Here is a 14,846-nt window from a genome sequence, read left to right as displayed (position 1 = left end):
ATAATCGTGTAATAAGTGCACAACCATCTTAAAATGGGAAATATTTGACATATTGACTAGATTTGAGACCATTTTACTTGATGAGACACAATTTTGGGCAGTGAAGTAAAGTGGCAAGTGATGTGAACATGTTAAGATTTGGCGCTGTGTTTGTTTATGCATCAAAATGAATGACCTGCTGAAGGCCTCTTTTCTTTTTTGGAGCGTTGAGATTGTGAGGTGAGGTTGTGTGAATGTGTTAAGTGAATGTTTTAAGCAGTCTTCCTGTCCTCATTAGCTGCTGTTCCTCCCTCTGCATGCTGTTCTTTTAGGCCTAATCATTGTGCTCCTCAGTAATTACACACTTCACCCCCTGCCCTCTCTCGGTCAGTCTGTCTCTTTCCTGCTCTCCTTTTCATTGTCATTTATTTTTGTTTCTTTTTTCTTTCTTTACTCCCCTCTCCAGTGATCGACACATTACTGATCAGCACAACAGTTATGCTCCTTTTTCACAGTGGAAGTAAACACATGTGATTGCAGTCTATCTCAGGGAGTGTAATTAAGCATTAGGTGTTTCCCTGAGCTGTTTCTGTGTCTGTATCACCTTTTTTAGATTTCTCTTTTCTTTGTCTTTCGCACTCTCTCTCTCTCTCTCTCTCTCTCTCTCTCTCTCTCTCTCTCTCTCTCTCTCCCTCTCTCTCCCTCCCTCTCTCTCTCTCCCTCCCTCTCTCTCTCTCTCTCTCTCTCTCCCTCTCTCTCTCCCTCTCTCTCCCTCTCTCTCTCTCTCTCCCTCTCTCTCTCTCTCTCTCTCTCTCTCTCTCTCTCTCTCTCTCTCTCTCGTATCAATCCTCCCCCTTCCCTCTCTATTTTTCCCTTTGTGTGAGCTAAGGCTGGCAGTTACCAGGCAACAAGCTTGAAGTTTTCTGCACATGCTCTGTCAGTCTGCCGTGTTTGTGTATGTGTGATTGACCACTTTTTTACTGCCCACTTGTGAACTAGACACTTAAGGGTCAGTCTTTGGTTAAGGTCCATTTTAGCTGTTTCTGGCCCTCACTTTCAGAGCTGTAACATGGCAGAATGTTTTAACAGAACTACTGTGTTGATTTTTACAGAATACACTAAACTACCTCACAGCTATTCTATACAAATATTCATTAAAGTAGAGGTTCCAGACCTCACAGTGGCTTTGATTGTGATTCTTTAGGAAACAGTTCAAAGCGTGGAATCTCTCAGATGACCAAAATAAACAAGCATAGTTTTATTGCATATTCTGAACATTGTTTATAACCTCAGATTGTTTTGATTTATTTTGACTCGTGGTTTTGTTTGTACAGTCTGTGTGCTTTCATCTGTGCACCCATAACTGGATTGTAAGTGCAGTGGTGTTGTAAATTCATGCAGTGTGTTCAGGGGAGGCTGACTGAGGTGAGAGGAAGGACAGCAGCACATTTTTGGGTCTTTCGAGGTTCCGTAGCAGTGTTGGCTCCAGGCTGGTCCTGTGGCAGAGACTCAGGCTGGCAGCTTTTCCCCAGAGAGAGACGTCACGTGGACTGACTGAGTGTAGCTGGACCTCTCTCTTCCTTCCTTTTACTCACGCTTTCTTTTTCTTTCTTTTCTTTTTCTCTTTCTTTCTTTTTCTCTTTCTATTTCTCTTTTTCTTTTTCTTACCATTTCTCTTTTTCTTTGCCTTTCTCTCTTCTTCTCTCTAATGCTTTCTTTTTCTTTCTTTCTCTCTTTTTCTTACCATTTCTCACTTTTTCTTTGCCTTACTCTCTTCCTCTCTTTCTCTCTCGTTGTCTTTTTCTCCTGTCTCTGTTCTTCTCTTGAACGCTTTCTTCTTTCTTTCTTTCTTTCTTTCTTTCTTTCTTTCTTTCTTTCTTTCTTTTTCTTTCTTTCTTTCTTTCTTTCTTTCTTTCTTTCTTTCTTTCTTTCTTTCTCTCTTTCTTACCATTTCTTTTTCTTTGCCTTACTCTCTTCTAACACTTTCTCTCTTTTTCTTAACATTTCTTTACCTTACACTCTTCCTCTCTTTCTCTCTCATTGTCTTCTTCTCCTGTCGCTCTTCTTCTCTCTAATGCTTTCTTTCTTTTTCTTTCTTTCCCTCTCTCTTTCTTACAATTTCTTTTTCTTACCATTTCTCTTTTTCTTTACCTTACTCTCTTTTTCTTCTTCTCTCTTATGCTTTCTTTCTTTCTTTTTCTTTCTTTCCCTCTCTTTTTCTTTGCTTTACTCTTTTTTTTTATTTGCCTTACTCTTTTTCTTGGCCTTACTCTCTTTCTCACTTGTTGTCTTCTTCTCCTGTCTCTTCCTCTCTCTAACGCTGTCTTTCTTTCTCTTTCTATTTTCTTTGTTTCTTTCCCTTACTCTTTTTCCTTTGACCTTTTCTCTTACTCTTTCACTTTTTCCCCTCCTTTTCCTTATTTTCTTTATCTTAATATTTCTCTTAATTTTACTTTATTTCTTTCTCTTTTCTCTTTTTCTAATTCTGTTTCTATAAATCTCACTCTTTCTTCCATTTTATTTTCATTTCTCTTTATTTCTTTTAATATTGCTCCTTTCCTTTCACACATTTCCCTTTCCATCCTTTTTCATTTTCTCTTTTTTTTCCTCTTTTTTCTTTTTTCTTAGTATTTCTCCTTTTCTCTTTCTCTCTGTATTTCAGTGTTTAGTTTAAGATTCTGTCAGAGACAAAGTGTTCAAAGTGATGCTTGACATGCAGAGTGATTTAAGCATATTTTACAAGTTATACTTTACAAGCTTGGGGGGTGGAATTAATGTGAGCTAATGAGCAGCTGAGGTGTGAAAGAACTGGTCTTCATTAGGACTGAATGAAAGTCTTCAGCTGACTGTGGCTTTTAGGTTTCTTGCCCTATTCTCTGCCGCGCAGAATGACGAAAGATCTTTTTATAATGGCAGAGTTCTCTCCTGTAGGGAAAAAAAATCTTAGCTTTAGATCTGCTCAGACTGCAGAGGAGAGAGATTACTGTAAAAGGAGAGAGAGAGAGAGGGAGGGAGAGGGAGAAAGGGTAGTGTTTAACATCTCTACATACACATAAACAAATGCCACGTACACATTCCCTCTTAACACGCACTCTTACATGTCATCGATTGTGAGCGTGTCTCTCGCAGGGGAGGGTGGTTTGATCAGAGAGCGTGAAGTGGAGGAGTCCTCTGGTGAGCACAGCACAGTGAGGGGGAGAGAGAGAGAGGGAGAGGGAAAGAGAGAGGGGGGGGAGCGGGAAAGAGAGAGAGAGAGAGAGAGGGAAAGAGAGAGGGGGGGAGCGGGAAAGAGAGAGAGAGGGAAAGCGCGAGAGGGAAAGAGCGAGAGGGGGGAGCGAGAGAGGGGGAGCGAGAGAGGGGGAGCGAGAGAGGGGGAGCGAGAGAGAGAGGCAAAGGGAAGAGTTTTCTCTCACTTCAGAGAAAACACAAAGCAGCAGAACCCTGTCATATCGCACTAAGCCTCAGTACAGAGAGGACGTGAGTCAACAGTGATCATTAGCACTCCTGTGCCATCACTCATCTGCGTCTGCACGGTAGAACAAGAACGCAGAGCAGAGCAGCAGAGATTTTTATAAATCATTAGTAATTATTCCATCCTGTCCTACTTGATCACCCTGTGTGCTTCGTTTAGTGAGAAATGGGTTTGTGTGCCTAACCTAATGTGATTTATTTATTTTTTTTGTTTATTTATTCAGCATGTCATATTTGCATTCTCCTCTTATTATTCTCTTGATTCTCTCTCTCTCTCTCTCTCTCTCTCTCTCTCTCTCTCTCTCTCTCTCTGTGTTTGTCTTTTTTCTCTATCTATATCTGTCTTTTTTGTGATATTGTAACAATACTAATTCTGATTATGATGGCGTGTGTAATATTAAAAAAAAATCTTTTATTTTTCTTTTGTCTTCACTTCTCTCTGTTTCTGTCTCTCTATCTCTGCCCATCTCTCTATCTTTCTGTATAAGATTATAATAATTGTCATTATAATAATGTGCCTTCTTTCTTATATTTCAATCTCTATTTATCTCTTTTTGTGTGAAATTGTCATTGTAATAATATGAATTTTGGTTTCTGTTGTCTACATATGTATTTTCATCATCAAATTTCTTTATTTTTCTCTTCCGTTCGCTCTCGCTCTCGCTCTCTCGCTCTCTCTCTCTCTCGCTCTCTCTCTCTCTCTCTCTCTCTCTCTCTCTCTCTCTCTCTCTCTCTCTCTCTGTCTGTATCTGTCTTTGTGCTTCTCTTTCTCTCTCTATGATATTGTCATTATAATAATACCCCTTCTTTCTTATTTTGCTCGCTCTCTCTCTCTCTCTCTCTCTCTCTCTCTCTCTCTCTCTCTCTCTCTCTCTCTCTCTCTCTCTCTCTCTCTCTCTAGTGATGAAGAGGAGTTGCGTAAATCGTTTTCTGAGCTGGGGGAGCAGCGTGGGGACTCAAATTCGAGGGGAATGAAGCGTACGGGCAGTGGAATGGTACCACCATCCGGCGCTCTGCTTTACAAGACAGGCTTCCTGGTGCGCAAAGTCCACGCTGACTGTGATGGCAAAAGGAGTGCGTACAACACCTTGTTCACCACCTATATCAGTTCGTTTAACACAGTTTATTGAAAAAACTCAGCGCATTTCCCAGCTGCCCATTGACTTAAGTGAGTTTTGAGTCAAGAGTTTCCTGGTCTCTTCCAAGCACAGAGAAACACATCAAAATCACGGTCATACAAAACGTATATGACAGATATATACACTCACCAAGCACTTTATTAGGAACACTGTGCTAATACTGGGTATGGCCTCCCTTTGCTCTCAAAACAGTCTCAGATCTTTATGTCCAGAATTCCACAGGATGTTGGAAACATTCCTTTGAAATTCTGGTCAATGTTGGCATGAAGGCATTCCTACAGATTTTTCAAGTGCAATTACATGCTGTGAATCTCTCATTCTACCTGACCCCACTGCAGCCTCGGCTTTCTGTTCTTGGCTGACGGTGTTATAAACCTACGTGGTCACCTGCTGCTGTAGCCCATCCACTTCAAGGTTTTACGTGCTGTGTTTTCTGAGATGCTTTTCTGCTCATCACAGTTGTGCAGAGTGGTTATCTGAGTTACCATAGCCTTTCTGTCAGCTCAAACCAGCTTGGCCATTCTTCATTGACCTCTTTCATCAACAAGATTTTTTTCATTACTGCAGGTGTGTAGCCACAGGTTGATCAGGCCTACACAGCCAAATGGGGGAAGAATATTTGTCAAGTCAAATCAATATGCTCTCTGCCAAGCCCTGCCTTATTTTCTTTAGTCCTCAGCCCTGCTTAGCAACCATTGCTATCCACTATGCTTCAAGCTAGTTTGTTATCATGGGCCATGAATTTGAAGCTCCATTTGTGGGTAAAAGATATGAGTTGACTGAGGACGTTTAAAAGCATATCAGTTCTTTAAAGTGGGTCGTCTTCGCCGGTTTTCTGTGGATGTGATCCTCTTTAACTACAAAAGCTGGCATGGGCTTTGTGTCATGGCATGGGCTCATCAAGTCATTAGACATAAATGGACAATAAACATGTTTCATATGCTTTTGTCTGCAATGATTAGGCTTAGGATTTTAAGTTTGCTGCATATTTTTCCTCGTCTTTGCATGTCAACTGTGTGATTTTAACTATGTCATCTTCATTGGGTCCACCCACTGTGGCAGTAACCTATATGTTGGCTTCGGTGATTAGCTTGTGATGTTTTTCCTTGACATTGTACCTTTTAGCTTATTTTACTTTTTGTTTTGTTTTTTTTCTCTTAAAATTTTTTCATATTTTCTGGATAGATGTGCCTGTGGGGAGCAGACACATGCTTTATACTGAAGGGTGCTACAGTGTTGGTTGTGTTTTTGTGAATGTGATTGTTTGCTGTTGTTAGTATCAGGGCAGAACTGCTGGTTTTAGTAAAGTTATGATAACACTGCTGTTAGGAATAGCCCATAGCCTGGTGTAATGACTTGTGGGACAGAAAAGTGTTTGGAAATTGTATGTATGATGTTGGCCTACTCACTTTGTGTGTGTGTGTGTGAGTGAGAGGGAGAGAGAGAAAGCGAGAGAGGAAGGGAGAGAGAGAGAGAGGGAGAGAGAGAAAGCGAGAGAGGAAGGGAGAGAGAGAGAGAGGGAGAGAGAGAGGGTGAGAGAGGGAGAAAGGAAGAGAGAGAGAGGGAGAGACAGAAAGAGAGAGGGAGAGAGAGAAAGAAAGAGGGAGAGTGAGAAAGAAAGAAAGAAAGAAAGAAAGAAAGAAAGAAAGAAAGAAAGAAAGAAAGAAAGAAAGAAAGAAAGAAAGAAAGAAAGAAAGAAAGAAAGAAAGAAAGAAAATGAATGAATGAATGAATGAATATTGTTTTGGATTGGCTGGTCTGCATCCTTTATCTCCTGGTCTCATTTTGGTGTGTGAACATTATCTGAAGCTGCTCGCCTGTGTCTGCATGATTTTCTGCACTGAACTGCTATGACACAATTGGCTAATTAGACAATCGCATGAATGAGTAGGTGTACGAGTGTTCCTAATAAAGTGCTCACTGAGTGCAGATTAGATTGAAAAATGCTGTAGTCTCATTTAGAAATCATTTGAGTTTGTTTCTCACAAAGTTGTTAAGAAGATTGTATTCACCCTTTTTTCCCCTTTAAGATCCGAGTTCCCAAGAGCGTTAAGAAGCTGATGGGTTGAAGTAGTGAGGTGGAACTCCCAGGCTGACTCGATAACCAAAACTGATCGTTTTACGTTTTTGCGTTTAAACCAACTTCACGCTATAATTCATTAATAAAGTTCAACAAGCATATGACATTTTAAACAGGTTAAAGATGGGTCATTGATTCATTTGACATGGTCATTACATAATTCAGACATGGCCGTTGTAGTAAGCGTTTACTTGTGTATTAAACAGTGACATATAGGGCTTAATCAGTCTAATGATGACCTGCAGTTTTATCTAATGCACTGATAATTAGTGACTTTTTTGGTCACACCATTGCCAGGACAAAAAAAAAAAGCATCATGTTTCAGAGCCTCTTCAAATTTCCAGCAATGACACGGCGAAGTGAGCTTTCTAACTAACTACTGATCTAACTGAATGTGTAAATGTTGATGTATACCTGATGGTGTAGCAGGCTAACAGAACATCATGGTATATTTAACAGCAGCAGCGGCTACAACATGAGCAGAATGTGGCAAGATGCAAGTTCAAACCATTACTGAAGGAATCTGTACATATGCAAATTATAAAATATATCGGTAACACTTTATTTGAAGGCTACCTACATAAGGACTTCATGACGCATTCATAAGCACTGAATAATGTGTTTATGAAGCACTACTTGAACATTTATTAAGTGCTTATGTCGGTTCTCGCAACCTGACATAAGATGTTTTATGAAATAAATGACATTGTACTGACATAATACGAATAAACGTTGAACATATTTACAGCACTAAACATATTTAAACACTATACATAATTGCATCAATCATCTTATCAATGCCATGGAGGGAAGAGGGGGTGGTTTCCAGGCATATTTAACCTGATATCAGTACAATTTCATCTTAAGAATGCCGACATAAATAGTCATGTATAGTATTTTAAATATGTTCAGTGCTGTAAATATGTTCGTTTCTTCTTATTATGTCAGTACAATGTCATTTATTTCATAAAACATCTTATGTCAGGTTGCGAGAACCGACATAAGCACTTAATAAATGTTCAAGTAGTGCTTCATAAACACATTATTCAGTGCTTATGAATGCGTCATGAAGTCCTTATGTAGGTAGCCTTCAAATAAAGTGTTACCAATATATCTTACCTCAGTATCTGTTACACACAGCTTTAAATGTAGTGTTATAAGCTTCAAATGTCCATGTACCGCTGCTATAGCATAACACTGATATCCTACTGAAACTTCCATAAGGCACCTTTTGGAAATTAAGTTCATTGTAGCCGTGTAAATCAGATAAATTCAAACATCTTATGAAGCAAATTAAAATGTTTCTCAATTAAATGCTGCCATGGAATGACATACAATTCAACCGCATCCTGCTTTCAGTTTCAGCAGAATTATTTTACAGCGTGTTTCAGCCAGTCAGATTTTAGAACTGACCTATCTGTCCAAACTAGTTCTGAATCTCCATTGTGGCAAAGCAGAGCTTGGCGTTGTTGGCTTTTTCTCAAATCCGCAGGGCTAACAGCATTAGGGGGCTTTCTATGCGGTGTATTACAACAAATTTGGCAAATTACAGACTGGCTATGTGAATCTGCAGCTTGAACTAGATATAAATCAGTCTTACCTTTTCTTACAGCCTTTCAGTGGTGCTATTGTTCATCAGACCACAGAGGTCCAATATAATCAGCTTCTAGTCTTTTATTAAAGGCAAGTAAAAGAGTGTAGATTCCAGAAATAAAACCTTATTTTTATTTTCAATAAAACCCAATTTCATTTTTTTTAAAGAGAGAGAGGGCTTAACCCTACTATCCCATTTATACCAACCACCCCTGTGGAGAACCTAATATGAGAATCCTTAGTTTAAGTATGTGATAGCAGTGCAGGATGAACTGGTGCATTAGTATAACCTAAACTTTAGTATGAGGGTAACATGTTATAACACACAATGGAGAGTAATAAAAAAAAGAAAGGGTAATAAACAGAAACCAAACCACAAAAATTATAGGTACATTCAGTGTGCAATATTTATATTGTTTAAGACGGAGTTTAAAAGGTGGGCCATTTGAGGACTTACAATCTTATCAGTTAATTGAATTCAGTTCAGTTCAATTCAATTTATTTGATGATTAAATATACACACAGTGTAAAAATTACACGTCACACCATCAAGGACTAAAACACAATAAAGCACTAAAGCTTATTTCTGTTGTGGTCCTCTTTACATATGACACACAAACAAGTTGAACACCACAAACCAATTAAGCTGCTCTAGTATAAAATTAAAATATATATCTAAAATTTCACTTGCCAGAATTACTTGGCCCCTACATTCGGTATTGGTATCGGCCAGATTCTCTGATGATCATGATGACATTTTCCTATTTAGAAATGAATAATATATCAGCTAGTGGGATATTATAAACCGCGCAGTGCACAAAGAGTGTGGGGTTCGATTGAGAATCACTTCTATAAACCCACCTCAGAATTAAACTTGTTGAGGAATATACACACATTATACGACGTGACAGTCTTTGGTGTAGTGCCTTTGCCAGACAACTAGGGCACATCTGTATTAGTGCTGAGAGCAGAGAGAAGAACTGAGAGAGGAACTGTTTAAACTGCTCCCTTGAGCTTTTACAGTTGATTCATGTAGCACATTAGACTCTGTTGCCTTCTCTGCCTGGGTAATAAATTAACAAGTTGTCATTATCTTGTGAATTGTAGCTCCTCGAGGGAAGCGAGGCTGGAAGACGTTCTATGCCGTCATGAAGGGCCTTATTCTTTATCTCCAGAAGGTGAGGATGGGTTAACTTGACACGGAAATTGATTTCCCTTAACTTCATCTCTGCCTCTGTCTTTCTCTCTGCCTTTTGGGGCAGATGTTGACTCAATAGAGGGACAAAGGCATGTCTTGATGCTCTTTAATATAAATATTTCTTATTTCTAGCTGCCATTAGAACAACACTGTTTCTGAAATGGAACGTAGTAATGGTGAAGCATGTGTTGTGCACACTGTCACTGTCACTGTCACAAAAGGAAATCTTTTTTTTTTTTCCTTTGTCCCCAAGTGACAGTGTGCACAACAGTGTTGCTCTTATATATATATATATATGTGTGTGTGTGTGTGTGAAATATCATCTTCACCGGTGTACCAGTACACAGTGTCCGTCATTTGCTGGTTGCCTCAGATTTGCTTGACAGAGCAGTTCAAAATGAAAATAAAATATACATAAATAGTATACAAATAATGTTATGCAATGTTATACAAGTTATGGAAACCTGTCGTCTGTTGGACGCTTACAATGCTGTGTAAGGTTCTCCTTGACATGATTTCAAGCTTTAAAGTCATCTGCTTCCATGATACCCTGATATATTTTGGAAGATGTAGAATTTTATCAATAGCGTTTTCCTATTCTTGCAGACTGATATTTTGCACTGCGGCAGCCATCGGACTGTTGTACATGTGCTCCACTGTGACCCCATGCTGCTAGATTTGGTATTGCATAGAGTTAACAGTGACACCACATAATATGATTCTGGATTCCTAAGAGTTAAACTTCTGGGACCACAAACTTAAATGAGTTTGCATTTTAAAACAGAGCAGAACATGCAGAGGCTCTCAGAAACCTCACTCTCTTTTGTCTCACACAGTATCAGACATGCAGATCACTTTAGCCTTATCACTTTAGCTGGCTGACCCAACAAAGCCATGTGCAAGTCGAGTTCTATTTCTGTTCCTGGATCAGTTGGCTAATCCAGAACGCTGAGCTGAGGCCAGAAGGCCCTGTGCTCCAGCTGGAGTGAAGCCCGTGGTCTGCGGGCCTGTGCCAGCTGACTGCTCCGGGTTCTGCTAACTCTGCCCCTTAAGAGGAAGTGGTGGTTCCATCCAGGATGATTCCCTTGGAGACACAGCTGGCTTTCCTATGGCAGCAGTGGACAACATGTTGGCAGAAAAAAAAAAGCCAATAAATGTTCATATTTATCAAGAATCAATGCAGCAATGTGAGACTTCTTAACGTGTTATCTTTGATTTTGTAAACCCATTTTAACCACTGCAGGACTTGTATTGCACCGTTTCTTAATTGCAGCATTTAAGTCGTTCTTTCAGGGATCTCTGCTTGTGCACCATTGGTTTAAAAGTGTAATGTGGTACGTCAGGAACTTGTATGTCAGATGATGCTGCTGATATTTGAAACAATTGCAGATGGCATTTTGCACTGTAGCAATTATCGCCTTGGACTGAACTTTCAGTAAATGTCGCAGAGCACATTTATGAAGTGAATCAGCAAAGAAGGTAAAAGGAGGCACTGAGAAAGTAAAACATTGAGTGAGCACATTTACATTCTGCATAAGTTCTTTCAAAGCTACATACTTTTACTTAAAAGAAGTATTCCACCAATATGAGTTTTTTTTCCTTAGATATGAAACTTACCCATAAAGCAATGAATCAATCACTGAATCAATGCTAAATCAGCGTTAAAGCATTGCTGTTGAATTGATATTCTAATACATGGTTGATTCTTTATGTACTCTGAATTACTATTGAAAAAACACTGAAAGATTAACAGAAATTTAATGTAGCCAGTTGTACCTCAGTCAGTATTCAACCCTTAGATATGCTGCTAATATTTTACCCTTTTGCTCTAAAACAACACCTTTCACTAGTTTCAGATTATTTGCCCTAAAAGGGAGCGAGAACTGGTCAGTTGTGCAAAAACGGCTACACTCAAACTAATAACCGAACGACTGTCTTACTCATGAGATCTCCTTTTTCTTTGGGGTGCTCTGAAAAACAAAAACAAGAAATCAAGCTGTATTTTTAACTATTTGTTGTATGACACACAGCAGTAAGAATATTTATTTTCCTCTATATTTTTTCAAAAGCAACCATATTTCCTAGCTCAATAATGACCAATAGGGGGCAGTTGTGGGCTGGAGGTTAGGGAACCAGCCCTGTGACCAGAAGGTTGCTGGTTCTAGTTAGAATTAGAATTTACAACCATCTGTCTCTGTGTTTGCACACTGTGAAATTAGACCTCTGCATTTAACCCATCCGTGCAGTGAAACGCCCACATACACGCACACTAGTGAACACACACACACACTAGAGGGCAGTGAGCACACTTGCCCAGAGGAGTGGGCAGCCCTATCCACAGCACCCGGGGAGCAATCAGGGGTCAGGTGCCTTGTTCAAGGGCACTTCAGTCATGGACTGTCAGCCAAGGGGATCGAACCAGCGACATTCCGGTCACAGGGCTGGTTCCCTAACTTCCAGGCCACGACTGCCCCAGTCGTGCATGTATGAGGGTGTTTCACTGCACGGATGGGTTAAATGCAGAGGTCTAATTTCACAGTGTGCAAACAAAATGACAAATGGTTCTGGATTCTATTCTATTCTAATAAAGGCTTAATTAAAGAAATACTTCATTTATGTTCATGTTGGCATGGCTAATATGAACAGCTGTGAGCAGACGTTTTGCCACCGTAACATAATGCTAAATAAATGATGCTTTAGAACAGATTTCTTTTTAGCTATATGAAAATATTGTACTGTGAGAAGGACTCGCGCAGCATGGTGCACATGAATACTCAGAATACTCAACATTCATTTCACCATCAAATAAATGCATATTCAACATCACTGTTGCCAATGTTAGAAGCTGGCAACTTTCACTAATAGTTTTAGGTTGATCCAACACAATGTTGACGTTGAAATTTTAACCACGACTAAAATGATCTTTCTGGATGACCATCACTCTGCTATCTGGGTACGATGCATGTTCGGTAATATTTAATTAATTAATTAAAAGAAGAAGGAAATATATCAGGTGTAAATGTCTGATTTGTAGATTTGATTAATGGAGTAATAATTAATTGTTTCATTAATTCCTGTTATAGGGGGAGTATAGGCCCGACAAGCAGCTCTCTAATGAAGATTTGAAGAATGCAGTGTCCATCCATCACTCCCTGGCCATAAGAGCCACCGACTACCATAAACGGCCCAACGTCTTCTATCTGCGCACAGCCGACTGGAGAGTCTACCTGTTCCAGGCTCCGTGAGTCCATTGCTGAATAAGACCTAAGCCATGCAGAAGAGTACATGATCCTTTTATATATCATGCTTCACTGTGCGCCCATAAACTGATTAAGGATTGTGCCTGTTTCTTCACAAACATTGTGAGTCCCATATTAGCCACAAAAATGGGGTTATTTACATCACAGCTTGGGATGCCACATTGGAAATCATAAAATAAAATAAATAAGCAAGAACTGAGTAGAAGCAGTCTTTGCCTGAAGCATCAATCATAGATATAAGGAGGTCAAGGAGAGCAGTTTGCAAGATTACAGAGAGGACTGATGTATGTAGAGTGTAACAGAAAGAGGGTGAAACCCCCCTCAATTTTGTGCTCCGTTGATTACCAGATGAAGTGGACATTTTGATGCTCTGCTAGGAAACTGCAAAGGGTCAAGGGGAAGTGTAAAAATCAGGTAACACTTTGTCTAGATAGCACATTGCAGAAGCTTTGTAGAGACTTATTTTGTATTTTACATAAATTCATCTAAATACCTACTAAATTCACCTTATTTTTTTCCTTATCATTAACCCAACTCTAGTCCTAAACCTAACCTTGATGCTTATCCTAGTCCTAACCCTAATGCTGTTGAGTGTATCATCGGATACTTTGTTAATAATTTGGACATCTGTAGATAATCTGTGAGGGGCTGTCCAAATAACAAGGGACAAAAGTTATTATCAGAACAGCAACATAACGTAATGTGTCTTCACATGTGGCTTTCAGTTTGACAGTATCCATATTATGGGGCAGTCGTGGGCTGGAGGTTAGGGAACTGGCCCTGTGACCAGAAGGTTGCTGGTCCCCAGGGCCGACAGCACATGACTGAGCATTAGTCCTTGAGCAAGACACCTAACCCCCAATTGCTCCCCAGGCGCCGTGGATAGGGCTGCCCACCGCTTTGGGCAAGTGTGCTCACTGCACCCTAGCGTGCGTCTCTGTTCACTAGTGTGTATGTGGTGTTTCACTTCACGGATGGGTTAAATGTGGAGGTGGAATTTCCCCGTTTGTGGGATTAAAAAAGTATCACTTAAACGTAATTTAGTTTAGGCACTCAAAACATATGACACACATTTTAGCAAATAAACCTAAACCTATGTCTTGCACAGTATCTGGCTGTTAAAAGCTGCACTGTCAAAATCAACATTATACTAGATAATACTAGATAGATGTGAAGACGATAATAGAAAATTCACTCACATCCCTAGAAAACAGGACGTTAACGAAGTTTTGACCAAGTTCTCTTTGAACACCCTTTCAGCGCTCTTGCAGTCATCAGATTGATCTGCTCGAGGAAGGGGTCCCACCAGGGAGGTCTCCAAAGCCCCCAAACTTACATAATGTTTACACTAGCACAGGTTTACATAAAGAGCAATAATGTCCTACCTATTAACACACACCGAATATTTTTACATACTCTTTCTTCAGTCACATCATTCAGCCACCCACCATGTGTGTGAGTGGGTGAGTGGGTGTATGTATATCCGTGTGTGTCCCCACATGTTCCAGTCCCTCAGGAGACTTTGTTCTGCTCCAGTTGCAGTTCTAACCCAGTTACAGCTCTTATGGAAAGACCAGAGGTGTGTGTGTGTGTGTGTGTGTGTGTGTGTGTGTGTATCTTGTACCTAAATAATATGCATTCTTAGTGGTCTAAAACCTGTAACTACACCTTTCTTTGTCCTGCTTTATTAACCAATTAATACCACATTTTACCAATGTTTTTACTAAAGCACAGAATGTCCGCTTTTACTTCTGAATAACTGGGCATCCCAAAAACAGCAATATTGAATATTTTCAGCTTCAGCAAACCTTTCATCAGCACCAAGAAAAAAAAAGAATTTACAAAGGAATACAAAGATGAGTTAGTAGCAAAGGTTTATAGGCATGTGAGGTAAAGATTAATCTTTAAGAAAGTGATTAGAACAGAAAAGTATGTAGAAATAGTGAGACGGGTCACAGACTTGAGGTAGTTATTATAGTATAAAGAGTTTGGGACCAATACTTCAGATACCTTAATTTTGCTTTAATTTGCCATATTACTTGCACAGAATTAAAATAATTAAAAGCTGGCTATGCTCATCTTTTGATCCAAAATCAAAAACATGACTATACAATGAAAACAACCTA

At 39.6% G+C, this 14,846-nt stretch overlaps 1 protein-coding gene across 4 annotated transcripts in view; it reads left to right on the top strand.

The window, feature by feature from the left end:
* The window catches only part of LOC108439444 (PH and SEC7 domain-containing protein 1), an 87,698-nt gene that overhangs the window by 68,261 nt on the left and 4,591 nt on the right, over positions 1–14,846 (top strand). For all 4 annotated transcript variants that reach the window (XM_037544099.1, XM_037544098.1, XM_037544097.1 and 1 more), the window contains 3 exons: positions 4,352–4,524; positions 9,370–9,440; positions 12,544–12,701. In XM_037544099.1, coding sequence (XP_037399996.1) covers positions 4,352–4,524; positions 9,370–9,440; positions 12,544–12,701 — 402 coding nt within the window. The remainder of the gene's footprint in view (positions 1–4,351; positions 4,525–9,369; positions 9,441–12,543; positions 12,702–14,846) is intronic.

Source organism: Pygocentrus nattereri, chromosome 13 (genome assembly GCF_015220715.1).
Source record: "Pygocentrus nattereri isolate fPygNat1 chromosome 13, fPygNat1.pri, whole genome shotgun sequence".
NCBI lineage: Eukaryota > Metazoa > Chordata > Actinopteri > Characiformes > Serrasalmidae > Pygocentrus > Pygocentrus nattereri.
The sequence above is the reverse complement of the archived record's forward strand: the minus strand, read 5'-3'. Positions and strand labels throughout refer to the sequence as shown.